The sequence below is a fragment of the Oncorhynchus mykiss genome, chromosome 12 (genome assembly GCF_057628025.1).
Source record: "Oncorhynchus mykiss isolate SJ-2025 chromosome 12, ASM5762802v1, whole genome shotgun sequence".
NCBI lineage: Eukaryota > Metazoa > Chordata > Actinopteri > Salmoniformes > Salmonidae > Oncorhynchus > Oncorhynchus mykiss.
Window position 1 is genome coordinate 70,839,955 of NC_143033.1, and position 19,703 is coordinate 70,859,657.

Genomic DNA, 19,703 nt, shown 5'->3' on the forward strand with positions numbered 1-19,703 from the left:
CATGTGTTGCCATATAATAGATGAAACCATCACAACATAATTGTGTGGAAATAATATTAACGACAATAATAATATTACTTATTATTATTATTATTAATATTATTAGAATTATTATATCAACTATGCAATAGCAAATTATGCATTTGCCAATACCAGTAACAGATATTTGGTAGACCAATACATCTCAAACAGTCTCTATTTGCAATATTTCTATATGTTTCTTATCTGAAAGAAATAATTGCACTTTCCATTTACTAGTAACTACATCATCAAAAACACTTAGGCCACATTATAAAAGTTTGTTTTTATTTCAACTATGAAAATAATGTACAATAAATAATTTGAAATTTACTATTAAAGAATCTCAATAAATAAACTAGTTCTAAACCTCATCAACAGGTTCAACGCCCGTCTCGAGATCATTTCTAAAAGCAGTTCAACTATCCTTTAGGCTTATATATCTGATAGGCCTACATTTCCTGAGAATTAAAAGATTGAGCTGCACTGAACAGTTTTGAAACATTAAGGAGACAGTATAGTCTATTACTGTAACTGCCAATTAATACTGTCAGAAAACAAGAAGGCAATAAATACCTGAAATTTGAACAAGGGGAAATCCGTATGTGATTTCGATGGAGTAAACCAAAATTATAATGCCAGGAAAGAACATAATAGCTCCTTTGCTATCTCAGGTTCTATGTTATCTTCAAAATAAACCCAGGAATCTTTTTCATAAGTGTGTTTCAGGACTGTTGCCGAGAAGCATTCATACCATTGTAAGACGGTGGGACATTCTCCTTAATTCGATTGCTCTGCACTATTCTTGTTGTTAGAACTGTAAATGTTGTAAATCTATTGTACAAAGTGTGCTCGTAAATAAGTCAAAGTCTGCCTCGGAGAAATCTACCGGGCTGTCGAGTGAGCTCTGCAAGCTGGGCGATAAAGCGTCAGAAATCTGGAGGCAGGAATCAGCAGAAAAGAAATTCAAATCGGGCAGGGAGGAGGCGTCCTGCTGCTCTGAAAAAGAATGATCCGGGCCAGATGCGCCACCGTTGCCCATTGTTGCGGGGTTATCTGCAGTGGGCGTTGGGAACGGAGTCGACCGCACTGTTGTGTCAGAGACTGATGCGGGCTCCTGGCAGCTCAGCTGGCCCTCCTCAGGCGTGGGCTGGTTATTGTCACTGCTGTTCGTGTAGGAGACTGCCGAGTTACACGTCTCTTCCTCGGAAGCAGCCGAGCCCGAGGCTTCCAGTGGCTGGCTCGAGTAAGGCGAGGAAGCATCGGCACCTTCCAGGGGCTCGAACCCGCCGGGGTCGCCCTCTTGGCCTTCCCTGTGGTGTGTCGTTTGCCGCTTGTGCTTCATCCTCCGGTTCTGAAACCACACTTTGACCTGTCTCTCGGTTAGATCCAGAAGGGCAGCTATCTCCACCCGTCGGGGCCGACAGAGATATTTGTTGAAGTGGAACTCCTTCTCCAGCTCCAGTAGCTGCGTGTTGGTGTAGGCAGTCCTCAGCCTCCGGGATCCGCTTCCGCTGTCCAATCCACCCTGCGCCTCTGCAAGAACCCAGACATAGAACATAAATAAGTCCAAAATAGCAAGCTAATAGGGTTGAGCCTAGACATTTGGCACGCAGCTACTGAAAACCATAAAAATGAACGAGGCGTATCAAAATCCCAATAGGCCTACCACACGTGCATTGTTTTCAAATGACTGCAGTGCTTCTCTGATGTCAGTGTATCAGGTTTGCAGAGAACACGCGTTATTCCTCTAAGCCCCATATTTTGTTTTGTCCCATTGCCTCCACGTTATGTACTGACATCCAACATGGCTACCCCAAACCTCTAGACATGGTTATGAATATATATCATTAAGACAGCACTGACACTGACTGCGATTAAATCGTTATTCTAGGACAAGATTTGCAATCTGTATCTTGAGAAATGCAACTTTATCAGTAAGAATACACACACACACACACATCCGCATTATGCATAGAATATCTGACACATACAGGCATAACAAAGACTTTGCAATATAGCAAACATATACCGATTATGTGTAGGCTATATCAATGTTTATATGCCTGACATCAAATCACGCAATGCAAGATATGGATATGTTACAGTGAAATACAATCGAAAGTTGTGTAATAGATTAGTAATAAGTATTATGACGGGAAATAGCTCATGCAAAGCAACACTGCAGCATAATGCAGGTATCTTTGACTCCTCCATACACACGACACAGAGCAGAATGGCACTCATATTTCAGAAATAAATGCATGGTTCTTGTCCTTTTATTAACGTCAACATGAGAAAAATGCCCTGCAACAATCATTTGAGAAAGATTAGGCTTCCATATCTGTTTCTATGAGGTGCAGCAGTATAGACCAACATGCAATGGAACCATGCAAATAAAGAAAATGGAAAAGAAAATGCAGAACAAATGTATAGCCTTGTCTTTTACATCATGTACTGACCTGTCGGTGATTCAAGTCCTGCAGTGGCGTACCCGGAGGATGCAGGAGAGGGAGAAGAGGAGGCTACCGTGGCATTCCCAGATTTGGGTCCCTTTTTCGAGGATTTCTTCTCTTTCATCCAGGGGAACTCGTGTGCTAGCGGGCCAGCCGCGCTCGCCGGCGGGGCTGGGCCCTGTTGCGGCTGTGGCGTCCGAAGCTGGAGGCCATTGGAGGTTCGCTTTTGGTTCCTCGGTCGCGCCTGGCTGCTTGTGCAGGGACTCAGGCTGGGGATGGTGTGCTCGAAAGGAGGAGGAATTACTGTCGAGTCCTTGATTGATGAAGTTTGAAATGACTCCAGGACAGCGGGAAAAGACGTCAGGCACTCTGCAAGGGAAGGCTGGCTGTTTATGAACCCAATCTCCCTCTCAAATTCAAAATTCATAGCTTATCCTGGTCCACAGACGGACGGCGAGATCAAAACGAGTAAAATAAAAAGAAAAACGCGTGATTATTAGCTCCCCGCTATCCCGTATTTGCGGGCTTTAATAATTGTGTATATTGGTGATATTACTAGCGTATGGGGACCTTGGTCTACTAAACTGAAGACTATGGGCGAAATTGCAGCCAATTCCTGGTCACATGACAAGATTCAACCAATGGAAAGCCGGGGCCTGGTGGCTAAAGAAAGCATTATTTTCAACAAATGCTCAAAAATACCATAAGATATTGGTTTGTGTTAGCAGGGGGGTATTATTTTCGAGAAGAAAAAAAAAGTGTTCGGTTGCCAACTGTCTCACCTCGTTGTTTCGAGTGGGAGGTTATGTGAGGGCCTTCATGTCAAACAATGGAGATTTGCATGCAGAGATTCTGCCTGGACCCTGGTGATGTAATCCAGTAAAATTTGGTTGTTGTTAAGAGCACATATTCAATATGGCAAACGGCGTGTTTATACAAAAGAAGCCCATTAATCTTAAAAGTTTGACAAGAGGAGCAGACTTAAGGTAAAAATAACTCCACCCAACCTAGATGGGAGATGTCTCAACAAGAGGCTGAGATTCGCTTGGCAAAATACTGAAAAACGGTTTCCTAGAGCCTAGCATAGTGCAGGTTAGCAGCCTGCATGTTGTAATGGGAGACTGCTATATTTTTGTTTTCATAAATGGAAGCTACAGAGTGACGAGCCAGGTCAGTGTGTGTAAGTGTATAATTACATTGTTATCTTTCTATAACTGCTAGCCTAGCTCTTTATCACCTTGCAGGGAGATATGCTACTAAATTATGTAGTGTGTGTGTGTGTGTGTGTGTGAAATGGTCCTAAAAATATGCAGCCCATCAAGGCCTTCCACTGACTGCTAGCTTGGAGTTTTCTCTCACAGTGTAAAAAATGGACGGCTTGTTTACTGAGCCGACTGACTAAAGTTCACAGCGAGGTCGCGTGTACAACTGGGAATCCTAGCTTCTTAAAAACGAAAAACTTGTTCTGTGTTTACACTACGAATTCGTTGTTATCGATAAGCAAGGACGTAGTGTATTGCCTATAGGGCTAGGTTACATGTATTGATTTGAAGGATATTGTAGAAGTTTAACACGGATAGTAGCCTTGCTGCTAGGATATTTTTGGAAACGAAGAATTAGTGGGGGAAAAAAGAACTGCGGTGATCAATCTTTTCCCAGGCAAAGCGCTTGACAGCAACCAGCCTCAAGAATTCTTCTCTTTCCTTCAAGATCGCAACAAAGAAACTCTCTTTCTATCCCCCAGAATCTAGGCCTACTGATTTTAACGCAAAAGCCAATAGTCTAACAACCCAAACGCAGGCCTAATAATTGTTTTCCATTGCGCATAAAACCCTGTTGCTGAAATAAGCTTCAGCACTATCTCAAAAAAGACGAAAAGGGCCAAGATTGCAGTGCACTATTCAAATCCATTTGACTTTTAAAAACAACGACGGGAGAAATGTGCGTGGGTGTTTGGCCCATTTAAAGCTAAATACAAGGCAGTGAGTAGGCCGCGTTTCTCCCATACATGCAGGCTGTATAATATGGAAAGGAGGTCAGAAGCACGGGCTCTCTTTGCTTATATTGGAGCTGACTGTGCAACAACTGGGACAACTGGGGAGTATTTCTCTCCATCAGGAAGTGTATTCCTATTTTTTATGACTATTTGTTTGGACTTTTTATGTGTTTGAGAAGCTCTGCGTTTTTACATGTGGTTTGTTTGTGCCACAAAAATCTTGATGCTTGACAGAACATGGACTTGCAACGTTATTTGTTTATTTCTATATTTATTTATTGGGAATCTGCTCTTTCATATTTGGAGTGTGGTGGGCTCTTTTTACTGTTTTTTTTAATATATTTTTTTACAGCTAAGCAAACAATTCGAAAAACGATTCTTCTCTTTTAACTACTGTTTAACAGACTATTAGCTAGGCTATATGTTGTCTTTTATTATTCATGTTGGGTGATGAGTGTTTTCACACATTAACAATGAGGTGTACGTTGATTTGATCATTTTAAGACAAGGCAAATGTGTCGATGTAGAAGCGTAGCATATACCGTGTATTTTATTACTTATTATTACTATTCTGTTAGTGTTATTTGTGTTAGTACTGCTATATTAATCAACTTCCTCAGTTGCAGTTAGTTTTAGCAAGAGTATTAGTCTTGATGGTTGCCTTTCAATATTTAACAGCATCTGAAAGGGAACTTAATTGCATTTTCAACGATAATGAGTATTTTCGGTAGCAAAGCTATTAAACTATATTTTCTTAGATTTAGGTATAGGCATATTCCAACATCTGTGATCTGCTTATTTGCCAATAAATGTTGATTTCTATTAAAATAAATGTTATTTTCCATACTTTGATTATCTTCATACAGTAGGCCTACTCTCGTTAAAATAGGTTTCGGTATGTGAGGCGATCTATGTGTAAATTATGTACTAAACTTTTTTGGCAAAGATTGTGTTGCCTTGGACCACGTGACCAACCCAAGCGCATACCCGAGGGCTCTTTCAGTGGTCTGGCACTATAGCACGAGGAAAGATGCTCCCAAGAAGCTGTGTGCGTGAATGCGTACGCGTGTGTGTGTGTGTGTGTGCGTCGCTGAAAGAGAGAGAGGGGAATAGCGCCAGCGAGGGAGCAATAGAGTTTGTGCACATGTCTACTATACAAATGAATACCTCTGCGTTTTTTAACAACTTTAAAAGTATGGCCCTCGTTTTGCCTCAGGTGAAAACTTGAAATGACCAGATAGAGCTGAATAACATAACATTTTATTAAAGAATTGTTCAACAGACAACTCTTAACAATGAAATAAAAGGAGCTACAAAGGACAAAGGAAGTTCTCCAAAAGTGTTTAGCTATATTTCGTCTAATTCTCGACTATGCAGGAACGGTCTGATTCCGTCCTCGCGTCCCCTGTACAAGTCAAGACATTATTTATGTACAAGGGTAACATTAAACTATTTATTTCTAAAATACAATAACTAAAAATTAATTCCTTACAATGACAAGAACACAACGTCTTTATAACAGGTAAATACTAAAAAATTACATTTTTTTCTTGATATAAATACATGGGGGATAAATAATACAAAAAGAAAGTATTTAATCTGGCTATAACAAATAAATATATATTTATGAATGTTCACTTGAACATACATTGAGAAAGACGCTGATTGGAGGTCTTCCGTTTCCGAAATAAGATGTATTTTTTTCCTTAACCATCAAAATGTAAACTCTAAGTGCAACAATGATGCCCAGACGAGAAAGCTTTAGTGTAAACCTACACTTCAGCTTGGTTCCCGGACATGCATTTTGTTCAAATATACCCTGTTTCCACGTTAAGTCAAGACATGAGAAAATGTGAGCCTTTCGCATTAGTCTTGGCTAATGTAAGCGAACCCTATCGATTGAAAGAGAGAGAGTGAGAGAGAGTAGGGAGAGCGAGAGTAGGGAGTGATAGAAAAGAGAGCGAGAGAGTAGGAAGGAAGGGATAGAGGGATAGAGGGGGAGGAGGGGGCAATGAGCCTATCATAGTTTTCAAAAGAGTTCTCAACTCCTTTTTACCCTGTGACGATGATATAACAACATAACAAATATCTATTTTGTGTCCTCGTGTGTGTGTTTGTTTGTTTGTTTATGGATGTTAGCTAGCATAGCATAGCAATGTGAACCCAAACACCATAAACCCAGTGGGGGTGTAGGCCTACTATGCATCTGTGGGATGCTGAAGGGGCTCTTCCCTTGAAGCCACAATGTTTGGCGAGGACATGTAAAAAAAATGTCACTGGACAGTGGGTTAGTGAGACATTTCCAAAGAGAGGTAATATGAATAAGGGAAGTAATCTAAAACAATCCAGTGGTTTGCTTGCACCAATTGAAGAATGCATATTGATGTCAGTCAAGCTTAGCCATTTATGCTGACTGCAGGGAATCAGGCTAAGCATTATTCCTCGTTGACATAACATGTGTTCCATCGAGTCAAAAAGGTCTGACAGTAATACATTTCCCACCTTGTTAGCTGTCCATTTAAGCCCAACTATTACTGTTTAATTACTTGTATTCGAGGGAGGGCTCCATATTCAAGGAAGTAAACTGTTAATCAAAACGCAAATTCAAGTGAATGTTACTAATACGCACAATGATAAAGACAACAGACAATACTTTTTTGGCCATGGCAAGAAACCACTGGATCATATTTTTTGTTCAACCCCATTGCAGCGTCCCATGGGTTAGTTATTTGTAGTTGTAATTTAGTTTTTTCTCCCAAACCTGCTACTACAGATGAGTTAACTTGGGAGCTTCCTGGATTCTACCCTGAGAAGGATGGTGCGCTGCCAACTCCGTGTATGTCGGGTGGGGGTCGCACGGTCCGTGGTGTTGGCTTGCTGACATCTGCGTGGCACCGTTGTAGTCCATGTTCCCAGCCTGGTGGTGTGGTAGATGATTGAGGCCGTACATGGACGGCCCAGAGGTGGGCATCGTCTCCACGTAGTTTCCTCCCACATACACGGGGCTGCCCTGCATGTTGGGAGTCCCATAATTGCCACTGTTACCCTGTAGCCCGTGCGGGTCGTATTCTGGTGCTGTGTTGGCATACTTCTGTTGGGAGGGGCAGTTTTTCATGGGGTTTTGGTAGGCTGAGGACATGGCATATGCGTTTTGATGGGACTTGTTAAAAGATGGCGGGGAGGGGGCGTCGTAGTTGCCTGCCATTGAATGCATGGAGTTCATGAAGCCAGCTGAGGACTGCATGGGTAGGGGTGGGCTTCCGGTTGGAGAGGGCCCCCCTGATGACGAGCCCAGCCCTTTACATTTCTGATCCTTTTTGTACTTCATACGCCGGTTCTGGAACCAAATCTTGATCTGGCGCTCGCTGAGGTTGAGCAAGTTGGCCATTTCCACGCGGCGAGGCCTACACAGGTAACGGTTGAAATGGAACTCCTTTTCTAGCTCCACCAGCTGCGCGCTCGTGTATGCGGTGCGCGCTCTCTTGGAGGCTGCGGAACCCGGGGGGCTTTTTTCACCTCCGCTGCTCTCTGCTGGGGTGGGAATGAAATAAAACATAATTACTACACACGGAAATTGAATGCATCATTTCCTAATAAAGCAGAGGCCAGGAAACGAAATGTATCCCCTAGATATGAGTTGTCAACACTTCCTAACTTTGTCATTTATTAAGAGATTCGAGACCCTACATTGACCATGTACGTAAATTGCATCATAGACAAAGCCCACAGCCAGAACTGTAGCCTACTATATTTGAAGGAGCTGCACGTTAACTGTTTTCACTTGAATTGTGTCACACATTTCTGAGGTTCAGTGAATGTACATAAATTGGTGTGTGTGTTTGTGTGTCAATATCTTCATATCAATCATCTTTGACCACCTACAGTTTAGATTAAGCATTCCTCTTATCTACAAATAAACAAGAACATTCGGATTCCAAACGTATCATATCTGTCTCATGAAAGATACACAGTATATGCCAAACACTGCCATGTTCTAATGCAATTGTTTCAAATGCTCATCAATAAAGAGAATGACTGCTTCTATTTTCTGTGAGTCCAATTAATAGAGGTCTCAGTTATTAAATTAATGTGATTATAACTAGAGGGCTTTTCCTAACGACCTAACTCTGGAAAAAAATACAGGCTTTAAATATATAAATAATAAGTTAGGTCATTAGATACAAATCCATGATTATGTATTGTAACTGTGTTGTAGTTAAGCTATCCAGCTTTGAATGTGTATATAACGGGTAACGGGCATTGGGGAGGGGGGAGGGGGGCACACACCGTTAGCTGAACTTGCGCTTGGAGAGCTGTTTTTTTGCTTAGTATTCTGCCTCGACTCTTTCATCCAGGGGAATATCTGCTTGTTGAGGGTGGGGTTGGTGGACAGAGTGTACGTCTTGGGCGCTGATTTGGCGGCCCCACCGCTGCCTCCCGGCTGCTGCGCGGTGGCACTGCTGCTGGTGGCGGTGGCACTGCTGCTGGTGGCGTTGGCGGGGTTGACCGGAGGGGACACCTGGGGTGGTGGTTGGTGTTCAGGTGGCAGACTGGGCCGCATGCAGCTGCCATTCATCTCTTTCGTCTTGGCATGCTGCTGGGGAGGAGCGTTGTTGCCACCGAGGGACTGCAGCGAGCAGGCGGACCTCTGGTAGTCGCCTTCGAGGTGAGCCGCGGACTGGAAGGCCGGTTGAGGAGCATCATAGCCAAAGCCGTTGGCCCCTTGGTACGAGTAACCTCCGAAAAGCGTCGAGTTGTCGTAGTAGGTCGTTTTCTGCATTTCCAAAAGTGGAGTTACCGGCTACCAGGGTCCTGATGACCTTCTGGAAGAACATTGGCACCAGATGTCACGTGACGGTCTCTTTCCAAAGGCCTCTTGGAAGCTGACCTGAAAGGTTATAAGAAGCACATAATAAGAGAGGCGCAAAATAAATCCATCTTCTGCCGCTGAAAGGCGCCATGACATGAATAGCGCTTTCCCACAACACGGCTTGCAGATGCCATGTCAGGCCACAGTGCACTGGGCCTACTCTCTCACTATGAGCAGCACTCCCCCTCTCCCAACTCTCTCTCTCTCCTTCTCTCAAACACACACATACACACAACTGAACACAAACAACATCCAGGCAGTCACTCTGCACTCGCACATGGGAGCACGGACACGATTGTCTTCAAGATGTTGTCCATGAATAAATAACGAATATAACCTTACGTGTGGTGATTGCATTATTTGGGTAGGTATATCCCATTACTTGTGCATATTGTCCGGATTTTCACAATCTAACATTTTGAATAATGTTTCAGCGTTGGCCTTTGTTATTTCTAAGATAATAAAACGTGTTTTTGTTATCATTCTTTTTTCATACATTGAAAGTCGTTTGAATTGCGATAGAGCGATGTGTTCGTTTTCATACGGAAGGTTGTTTGTATTAAAATACTATCCTAACATGTCTTGTGTTATGGTTGTAATAGAAACGTAAGTAAAGAAGGTGCATTTCGGTGTTAAAAACAAGCTAGGCTATATAGTGGCTTGTATTCTCGTTTGTCTTCATGAATGAAAACGAGCAATATACAATTAGGGATGTTTGGAAAAAAAATGGTCTTAAAATGCTGTCTGTAAAATGCTATCTAGCCTGTATAGAAAGCTAGGAATGGGACTTTGCAATTTTGTTGGGGGGAAATCAGTGCATATGTCGCTCTTAGCTCCATTTCCTGCCAGGTTTTCTCAGGTTACACAACATTGTATTTGGGCAACATTAAAACCCAGAAAAAACGGCACTTGAGACTCCGTTGTGAACGTTGTTGCAGGTCCCCATAGAAGGAGAATGAGAGAGCGTCCCGGAAGCTTCAGGCGAGTTTGATTCATAACGGTCGCTCGGCCAAAGAGGACTGACTATAAGCCCTAAAAAAAAGCTCGAGACCTTATATGTGCTAACTGCTGGGGTGGCCAAGAGGGCAGTGTGCGTGTCCCCTGCCAAGCACCATAACGCACCTGGGATTAATTTCGTTTGGACGCTTGACAACCGAGATAAAACGTTGGAAAAATAGATTTGAAAAGACCATTGAAGCCAGTTGGAAAGCCAACTAGTAGGTTCACTTACATATAAGTCAAAACAAAAACACATGCTTTGTGTTTGTGGTTACACTTGGTACTATGATGGCAAATTCCACCAAATAATCTAACAGTGAATATAGTTATATCAATGAAATTGTTCTATTATTAGGCTTTTTGCATAATAATATTGACATATTTTATGTTATTGCCTATTAGTATCTATTATAAATGACCCAATAGCCTACAATTACATAAATGGTAGACGGAAATTGAAATTATATAATCACTAGAAAATCCCTGGACAACAATAAACAATACTATTGCCTAAAAATAAAAAAGACAATCTGAATCATCCAAAGAATAACCATTATACACGTTTTTAAGGCTAAAATCAACGACCCATAAAAACAAGATAATTCTTACACATGCTATTCCAAGAAAATACAAAGCTTGTGTTCATAAATAAATAATGAATCTTATTTTATGTATATCCTTTGTGAGACTTATAGCTCATCCTAATAATATAGGCCTACCCACTAAAACGACGAACAAAATGGAATATGGAGACATTCTCCAATTTGAATAAAAAATGTGTAAGAGGTAAGGAATAGGCTAAATGAGATGAGAGCAGTGCTATGTCTGAGAGAAGGAAGGGGATCCTGGGCTACAGCTTTAGGACACCAACTCTCACCACGTCACAAATGTCGCTCATTTATCTTTCCAGTAGACGGTTGGAATCCTAATTATTTTCTCTAAGGAATTGTTCGAGGGAGAGACCGAGAGAAAGAATGGGGGAAAAATGGCTACGGGAATAATAGATATTAAATCATATCGCAATGCCATTAAATGGAACACGTAATGTCCTGGCCTGCTTGTAACACTAACACAATAACTAACTTTCCTATAGATTCGCTCTAATACAATTATGGGGTCCAGAGCGAATGGGGGCTGGATAAAAAGCGATCCCATACAAGGACGTCAACAACAACATGGAGACGAGCTAGACACCAGTTTGGATGTCCAATTTGTAGTTTAGCATGGATACAAATGGCGCCTGTAATACACACACATAAAGACATTATGTATCGAGACATGTGTTAGCCCATTTACAGATTGAGAAATGGCAATTATTGCATCAAAACAACAAATGAGTAGTGCAATGGTCTCTCATGTCGAGCCGTCTTCATTCGCTCCTTGCCTTCGTTCAATTAAAAACAATAGGCCTTGGACGTCTGAATGGCACGTCAAACGAAAAACACCATATCAAAACATTTAGAAAGATGGCCAGATATAATAAAAATGGAGATTAGTTTAGCACGGCAGTCCAATAACATGGGGATCCATGCCTCGGTACTAGCTGAAAATAAACGCGTACCCATGTCTGAACATCAAAGCCCACGAAAACAGATAGCCCAAAAATGATTTCCCCGTTGCTTTTTAAATAAATATAAGAGGGGAAAATGAATCTGTTGGAGAGAAATTCTAAAGGGAAAAAGGGGGGTGGGGGGGTACGGCGTGGAAGGAAGCTTAAAGCATTGTGAACTCTTCTTGAACCGCGATTGGAGTCATATGGTCATAAATCACCGGGACACACTCTCCGCCATTCACAAACTGATAGCCTATTTCAGACCAGCTTACCTTAGCCTCTGACGAAGGAAGCACGGGCAGGCATCATATATTTTTCACATTCGGCCTCGATGCAATCAATAAAACGAGAGCTCTCCGCTTCCCTTCAGAAACTCGCAGCGAATGTAAATCCGCCGGTATCTCGAGGACTGCTGCCCCGAGCCTGAGTCCGGGCGCTCCTGCACGGATCCCCTCGGCTTGGGAAGGGGGAGACGGTCTGGCATGAAAGATCTGAGGAATGCTAGGGGGCTGCGAATGGACAGGCAGCAAGTGCCTGGCTGCCCTGTCGACTGGTACGCCCTGCTCGCTGATAACAATGGCCTCAGATTTCCCTTTCTCTCACAGCGCAAACCTTAACATCATAATCCGAGCAGAGCCGCGGCTCGCCGCGAAATAACCCCAATGCATTTCCCCCCATGCGTGTGTTTCTCTCCGTGGTTATTCTCGCTCCTCGTAGCTCTTTCGGTGGGTTATTGTATTGTCAACACAAGGCCTTGGTGCAGCTATTCGGATATAGCGGGGTTGATTTGGAGCGGCTGTTAATCCCCATCAAACAACGTCACCAGTGAAAAATTATGCTAATTGCAGACGTGCTGGACAGGACAGGGGCCTTACAAGCGGAGAGACAGCGCTAGTACTTTTTGATGATTCACGTGTTTCCTGGTTAGGTGTCAAGCCATGGTAATATTGTTAAGTATATGAGAGGAGACTCTTTTTTTCCCTCCACTGGTGTAGCCTATATTAAATTACCAGGAAGTGGGTTTCCACAGCCGGCTCCCGCTTGGCTCGCGGCAGAAACCGAATTCTCCCTGTATTGTTAATGTTTCAACACATCTCTCCCAACACACACAACTAGTGTAATAACAAATGGACAAAATGAAAAAGGGAGGCTGGTGGGGGGATCAGGGAACAGACAACAGGCGCACTTGAAAAACAAGGGAGGGGTGTAAAAACAAATCAGTAAAAGGGGAAAAAGAAGAGAGAATCTGTGGTATTTAACAGCTAGGACGAGCCGGTGCCACACAAACTTCTTAGAAAAACGTCTATAGCGAGTCCATGTTAAAAATAGAAGAAAGGGCTTCCTGTGTTTTTACTGTAGGCTATGTTGGACTTTAACACCCAACGGAAAGAGAAAAGTAAATCAACAAGAAGAAAAACTGAGAAGGAAACGAGGAGAAATGAAAACACGAAGGCGAAGGTGTTTTACAGGTTTTATATTCTCTCTTCACTAGCTCTCCCTCCCTCCCTCTCTCTCCCTCTCTCTATTTTTTATTATTCAGGACACTACCCCCTTCGTTTATGGCTACGTAAGATTTATGACTTCTACCACACAGGACTAGCTGTAAACAGCTACTTTAAAAAGATGCATTTCGTGTGGGAACTTGAATAGAGAGGATCACCAACCGTGTAGGAAGAAGGTAGGAGACAAAAATGTAGGTGTCTGCAACTTTATCTGGCTGACATTGTTCTCGATTTGCAACTACTGCTAAATGGACAAATGCAACCCACTTAAAATATTACTAATGAACTAAAAACCCAAACACTCCAGTATTTTTTTTTATCGACAACTGGTAGATTTTTTTCACGACTAAGCACATACCGGGAAGAGAAGAATCTATACCAACTTGATTTTTGGGATTACAACATGCCAGTGCTTGTTAGAAGATTGAGGAAGAGTATTTTCGTTATTTTCATAGGATGACAAGAGATGCATCAGTCTTCCTAATATATTGGAGTTGACTGAGTCATGGATATACTATTTCAACGGTGGAATATATGGACAGATTTGGGGATCCAAGGTTTTCATTTTTCCTGCATTGCAACCAACATATTACATAAAGAGACTACAAACTCCAATGAGACATTTCGTTGTGGATTTCCTATTTTGTTAATGAGAAGGAAAGCTTTTTAGGTGGAAAGTGTTTTGAACGTTGTGTATTGTTTTTTTTTTCAATGGTAAATGCTTGTGAATACGCCATTGAGTGTGAATATATTTAATTGGAAATGGATTGAGCAATTGTCTACTGAGCAATTGTCTACTGTATTGTCTACTGTATTCATATGACAGACCCCTTACATTGAAAGACATAGCCAATCTATTTATTATATATATTGAAAGTGTTCGTTTTCTATTTTGGACAATAGGACATTGCCACCTCTGTGCCTATTTGACTATGTGAGTTACCCTACGATTTTATTGCATGGCTAATCTACATAACGCTACACGACCATACTTTCATCATCCACAATGTTTGTTTTTTCTCCAGATATTACACTATGGCATTCATTGACTCATCGAAAGAAGAGAGCGCAAGCACACACAAGGACACACACATGCACCACCATTTTGACAATGATTTTGATTCATCTGTGGTGGTTTATGCATGAGATGTTTTTTTTGTGTTTTTTTAAAGCTCAATTTAAAAGCTCATACTTATATTCCAACGCCTCAAAAAATATATCACACGCCATTCTCACAGGCTACATGCATGCCACACTAGAGAAGATTAGAATAAACACTCTTGGCATAGGAAATGTTTACCGATTATGTGAATGTCATATGCAGACTAAATCATCATTGTTGAATGTATGCGATGTATGCATACTTCATTCCAATAAAAACATATTTACTTTCAAGTATGTTTTCTTATGTTCAAAAATATCATTTCAATGGGATAATGAAAATATTCATCGAAGAGATTGCATTCAATCGCACATCCGTTTTTCATTCATATTCATAATAAGGAGCAAATAATCATTTGCACTGTGTATATACTTGTCATAGGGTGACTTACCGAGATTATGTTGCTTCTTATCACTGGATGTTATGCAAGAATACAGCTTCCTGAAGGCTTGAGGGAACTGCAGAGGAGGGAAAAAATAGAAAGATGCAATCAAAGGAGGTCATAAAAAAATCCAATACAGTGCATATGACCTCTTGTCTACAAATCGAACACACAGGCAACCTGAGAGTTTACCACAGGTGACAGATATCGTTAACCTTAAATTATTCCCGTGGAATCACGGAATAAATGCAAAGCCAAAGGATAGAATCCAGTGTGTTCTCATGAGCCCATTGTATTGATTTCAATTATCTATCAGATTGCATATCATATTTCTCATTATTTATTTTTGAGATTCCGTAATCTCGCGTGGTAGGCCTACATCTGGAGTCAATCAATCCACACGACAGTGAGGTTCATGTTGAATAAATAAACAAAAATGTTCCCGCAATGTTAATACATCTAAAAGCAATTGTGTGGATATTGATGTAATCATATTATAATCATCCATAATAGTAGGCTAGTTGTTGCTATGTTGACATTATGACTCATTATTATTAATTTAGCAATCAAGGCAGTGGGGATGAACATATGTTCTAATGACAATCATATTCTAATAGCCTAATAAGAACAACAACAATAATATCCACAGGCTAATAATAAGGAAAATAATAAACACAATAATAAGGGAAAAAAATATCCTTATTATAATATAGATAGCTATGAAGGTGATAAATATCTTACAAAGTCCCAATAAACGGAACAGCTCAACGAATGAAATCGAAAATAAACGAAAGTGTAGCGCCCACTGAGAAACACCGTAAATAAAAGCCCCACCATTCTGGGAAAATAATCCCAAAGTCTAGGTAAATGTAGCACTATATCCAGTTTCAGAGTAAAAGTAGACATAAAGGGCTTTATCCAGAGACAGGGCCGGAGCAGAAATGAAATCAAATGGCCATGATGGTCTGCATAGTAGCTCTTATTAAAAGTGGAATAAAAACGTTGGACGCTCTCGTTCGCCGGCTCCTGACAGCTACCCCAAACACATAAATCAAAACGAGGATTCCCCGACCTCCCCGACTTTGCGGCCTATAGCGATATAAAGTTATTTATTGCATCCCCGCACTCACGCACAGCATTGGCTCGCTTCCATCCCTGTTGCCCCGGTTTTTACTCCACTGCTACCCTGGTAGTTTTGAAGATTTTCAGCACCGATAGCTCGCTCGACCCGGAGCCCTACTGGACTAACGTAAAGTTACCTACAAAGTGCAGGGTGCTACAGCCCCCGCAGCTAGCAACGCTGCACGCTCAGAACAAAGGGAGGAGGCAGCTACAAGCAGAAGAGCTGATGAGCCAATTTTTTTTTTGTGGAAAAATGTTGAAAGAAGCCAGGGAGCGAGGAAATTCAGAAGAAATGACGACTAACCAAGCACTAATTCAACGAACATCATCCAAAAAGCCTGGCATGTGCAAAGGGCTATTGGAATAACGGAGATAAACAACATAGGGATTTGGCTGGTTCGTTTCTGCACGGGTTGCAACAAAGGGCTCCTGAATAATTTATCAAAATGCATATTAAGTGGATGCACGGGCATTAGGGGGAATGGGGAATGCTGCCTGCTTGGAAAATTTCTATGAAATCTATGCCAATGATCAAATCCCACAGCCCTGTAGCTCCACACTAGAGCCCTGGTACACAAACAGTTTCTGTCCAACTTTATTACCCCCCTCCCTCCCCCCTCAACACTCCGTTAGCTGTCCGTTCACCAGCCTGCGTCTGGCCATGGTTCCCTCACTCCCTCCGTAGCCATTCGTTTACCGACAAACGGTTCTCCACCATCACAACTTCAACATGTTTATGCAAAACACGCGAAATTAACAAGCATGCACCGGGGCTACATCTCGATGTGACGGATTGGCGTTCGGTTTTCCAAGTGACCTTTGCGTTGAAGAGCAATAACTCACCAGATTAATGATCAATCAACGGAAGAAGTCTACTTTGCAGTCCTCTCTTAATGTATTATATTTATGTATTAATCCGGGCCTTGCTGTCCAAGGCTTTCAAAGAAGCCGCATGGGCGTCTGGAAATCAGCGAAACGCCGAAATCCCATTTGTTGTGTAATTACCAGGCAGTTGTTAACAGCAGAGTTAGTGACTGGGCGAAAACACAGCCAGCAAGCAACAATAAGGTCCTTTCCAAATCCAAAATAATGCCCCGGTATCATGTGCTCACGTGATGCGCGTACGTCAACATACTCTGGTTTTGATAGAATTGTGGCTACTCTTCCCCCCTTGTTTGATGCCTCCAAAACGACGGAGAAATATATTTTCTTTCACCTTTTCCGGATTGGTTGCTTCTCTGACTTTTGCCCCATGTTGCATGGCACCCCCCACCCCCAAAAAATATATTTTTCTCCCAATCTCTGGGAGGGTGTCGTTTTTATTGAGTCCATTCGCCGAATTCCGCCACTTTGAAATGCAATGAGATCTAACGACTGGCATCCCAAATGGCAAGCGACAAATTGTTCTAAACGAGGAGAGTCATGACACATCTTATTTTCTCTCCCGTTCTGCCGGATGACATGAGATTTTCAACACCACCGAGAGCGAGACCAGTGTGGATGCGAGGCCTCTGCCTCCAATCTTTGGGTGATAAAAGGGGTTTCTGCACTGCTCACTGGGCGACTGGTGGAGCAAGTGGGCTTGGTTTTACACCCACGCAGATAGCCCTCTACTAAAGATCTCCAGATTACAATTAAACTCCCATTTGAGGCCCGGTGACCTGAGCGTTATGTCTATATCGATCCCCGTGGAGCTAGTTGTCATTGTGAAAAAGGACCTACGCAAGTTCCGAAGTGGTGTGCTAGTGTTTGAATAAGACATATGGCCAAATATGTCTATGCCAGATTAGCTCTTTGTGCTTTTAGAGTGAATGTCATTAGATTAAGTTCTTATGCTGGCGTTCTAGCTAATTTTACTAAGTGTTTATTTAATTTGTTCACCTCCTTTGTTGAAGGTGCAAATGGAGAGAGAAAGGTGCCAATGGGGAGGGAAGAAATGGATGCCTTGCTATGGCATCAGTGCCACTGACCTCTCTGCATATGAGGGAGTTCAGCATATTGGCTTTTGGTTGCAGAACATAGAACATCTTCATGTTCTAAATGCTCAACAAGGAATCCCTTCCATCAGCTAGTTTCATTGAGCGATCAGGGTTAATCTTTATGAGAGAAGGGCTCTAGGTGGTAATCTTTAACCGATAATTCAAAAGAGGACACTGACTTGGAGACCGTTGGTTGGGGCCTTATAGGTCACAGTACCCTTTCTGCTCCAGGGAACTAAAAAGTGCTAACCTCGCCAATGTGACATGTGAGGATGGGGTAGGGGGGACGTGACCAAGCGTTAGGTAATTAATGGTTGAATATAGTCGGCTTTACTGGAACCTGGACCTATTTTCAATATTAAAACGACTTAAATTGAAAGTTTAGATTTTCATTACACCTTTTGTTCTTTAGAGATGATGCTAATGATAGCTGTGTTGCAACGTGATCCAAGGCGTCTTAAGCAGATGCTATTATTGCAAATAACTTGCATAAAGGTCACATGGATGCTGTCCAAAGCTGTCAGATATTATATACTGACACACAGTAGTTTTACTTTCCCTTTTTCCATTGGAGCTTGCCTATATTGTCAGTGATGTATGATAAAATCAATTAAATCATGGCCACTTAGACTTTTGTGGTTTCATTCAGTTTTCCACCACCATGACGCACAAACTGCCAGGTCATGATTTCCACCGAGCTATCCAACTACCTATTGATATGCAGTACAGACTATAGCCTATAGACAAACTTAGTCTATAGAGGTAAATGTATTTTGTGGAAGTATAATGGTATTGTCAAAACAATGGTCGTCATGTAGTGAGATGACCCATGGACCATGTTCAAATCAAATCAACGTGTATTGGTCGCGTACACCGTTTAGATGGTATAGCGGGTGCAGCGAAATGCGTATGTTATTAGCTCCTAACAATGCAGTAAAATGTCAAACAGGTTCACAAATAATGAAATATATGTATATTTTTTTTTAAACCAGAAAGAACAACAAGAACAACACAGGTGTCCCACATATGTGGGTGTCTTGTTAGGTTTCCCTTTGCGCGCAGCTACTTATTGTGGGCTAAAGAAGCTATAGTTGGCACGATGTTCGTGTAGCATCATTGGTTCCTATATAGTTGCAAGTCCACGTGCCTTGAAGATGTATTTTTCACTGACGTCTTGCTCGTGTTTATCTCGAGGATCTTCTAGATCATGTTTGCATAGATAATGTGTTTACAATGTGTACTTGTAAAATGGCAGTTGCAGATAATCGGTTTACAACGGTTTAACGTTGTGCAAAGTTGACATCTGCATGTCATTGTATGGCTTCGTTTACTGCATCTCCTGCTGTACAAAGTCCTCTTACACCGTTTATTTTCATGTTCTTGTAACGTTAGAACATGTTGTTAGTGAGGTTGTGTGACCATATGCCTTTATCTATATCTCAACATTTCACGGATGGGTCATTTAGAATAGAAACAATATATTTAATAGACTCAAAAAGTATTTGGTGTTTGCAGATGTACAGACCGAGATGCATGGGAGAAGTATAATTAGCAATGTGGGTGTAGGCTCACTGAGGGCCTATGAATGACTATCTTACTATTATCAGTGAGCTCTCGAGGTCCTCTGAAGTCAACATTTTCTATTTTACTAGAACATCTTCTATT

At 41.8% G+C, this 19,703-nt stretch overlaps 2 protein-coding genes across 19 annotated transcripts in view; both read right to left on the bottom strand.

Annotated features, from left to right (window-relative positions):
• Positions 1 to 289: 289 nt before the first annotated feature.
• LOC110538087 (homeobox protein Hox-B2a) lies at positions 290 to 5,308 on the bottom strand. Its single transcript, XM_021624667.3, has 2 exons — positions 2,481 to 5,308; positions 290 to 1,554 (listed from the first exon to the last, which is right to left on the bottom strand). The coding sequence occupies exons 1-2, from the start codon at positions 2,899 to 2,901 to the stop codon at positions 830 to 832; spliced, it is 1,146 nt and encodes a 381-aa protein (XP_021480342.1). The 5' UTR covers positions 2,902 to 5,308; the 3' UTR covers positions 290 to 829.
• Positions 5,309 to 5,714: 406 nt separating this feature from the next.
• LOC110538088 (homeobox protein Hox-B3a) overlaps positions 5,715 to 19,703 on the bottom strand; it is a 57,301-nt gene continuing 43,312 nt past the window's right edge. For 6 of the 18 annotated variants that reach the window (XM_090191495.1, XM_090191493.1, XM_021624677.3 and 3 more), the window contains 3 exons: positions 14,947 to 15,013; positions 8,758 to 9,358; positions 5,715 to 7,998 (listed from right to left, as the gene is read on the bottom strand). In XM_090191495.1, coding sequence (XP_090047621.1) covers positions 7,238 to 7,998; positions 8,758 to 9,250 — 1,254 coding nt within the window. In that variant the 5' untranslated portion in view covers positions 9,251 to 9,358; positions 14,947 to 15,013 and the 3' untranslated portion in view covers positions 5,715 to 7,237. Of the gene's footprint in view, positions 8,002 to 8,757; positions 9,359 to 12,163; positions 12,900 to 14,946; positions 15,014 to 16,067; positions 16,244 to 19,703 lie in introns of those variants that run through there. The other 12 variants (XM_036938131.2, XM_090191491.1, XM_036938129.2 and 9 more) reach the window with 7 other exon arrangements.

What these genes read in the sequence shown, in the direction of transcription:
- LOC110538087 (XM_021624667.3), bottom strand. Translation starts at nt 2,901, where the DNA reads ATGAATTTTGAATTTGAGAGGGAGATTGGGTTCATAAACAGCCAGCCT. An exon ending in AGGACTTGAATCACCGACAG is followed by an intron (nt 1,555 to 2,480) that starts GTCAGTACATGA and finishes GGGTTCTTGCAG; the next exon opens with AGGCGCAGGGTGGATTGGAC.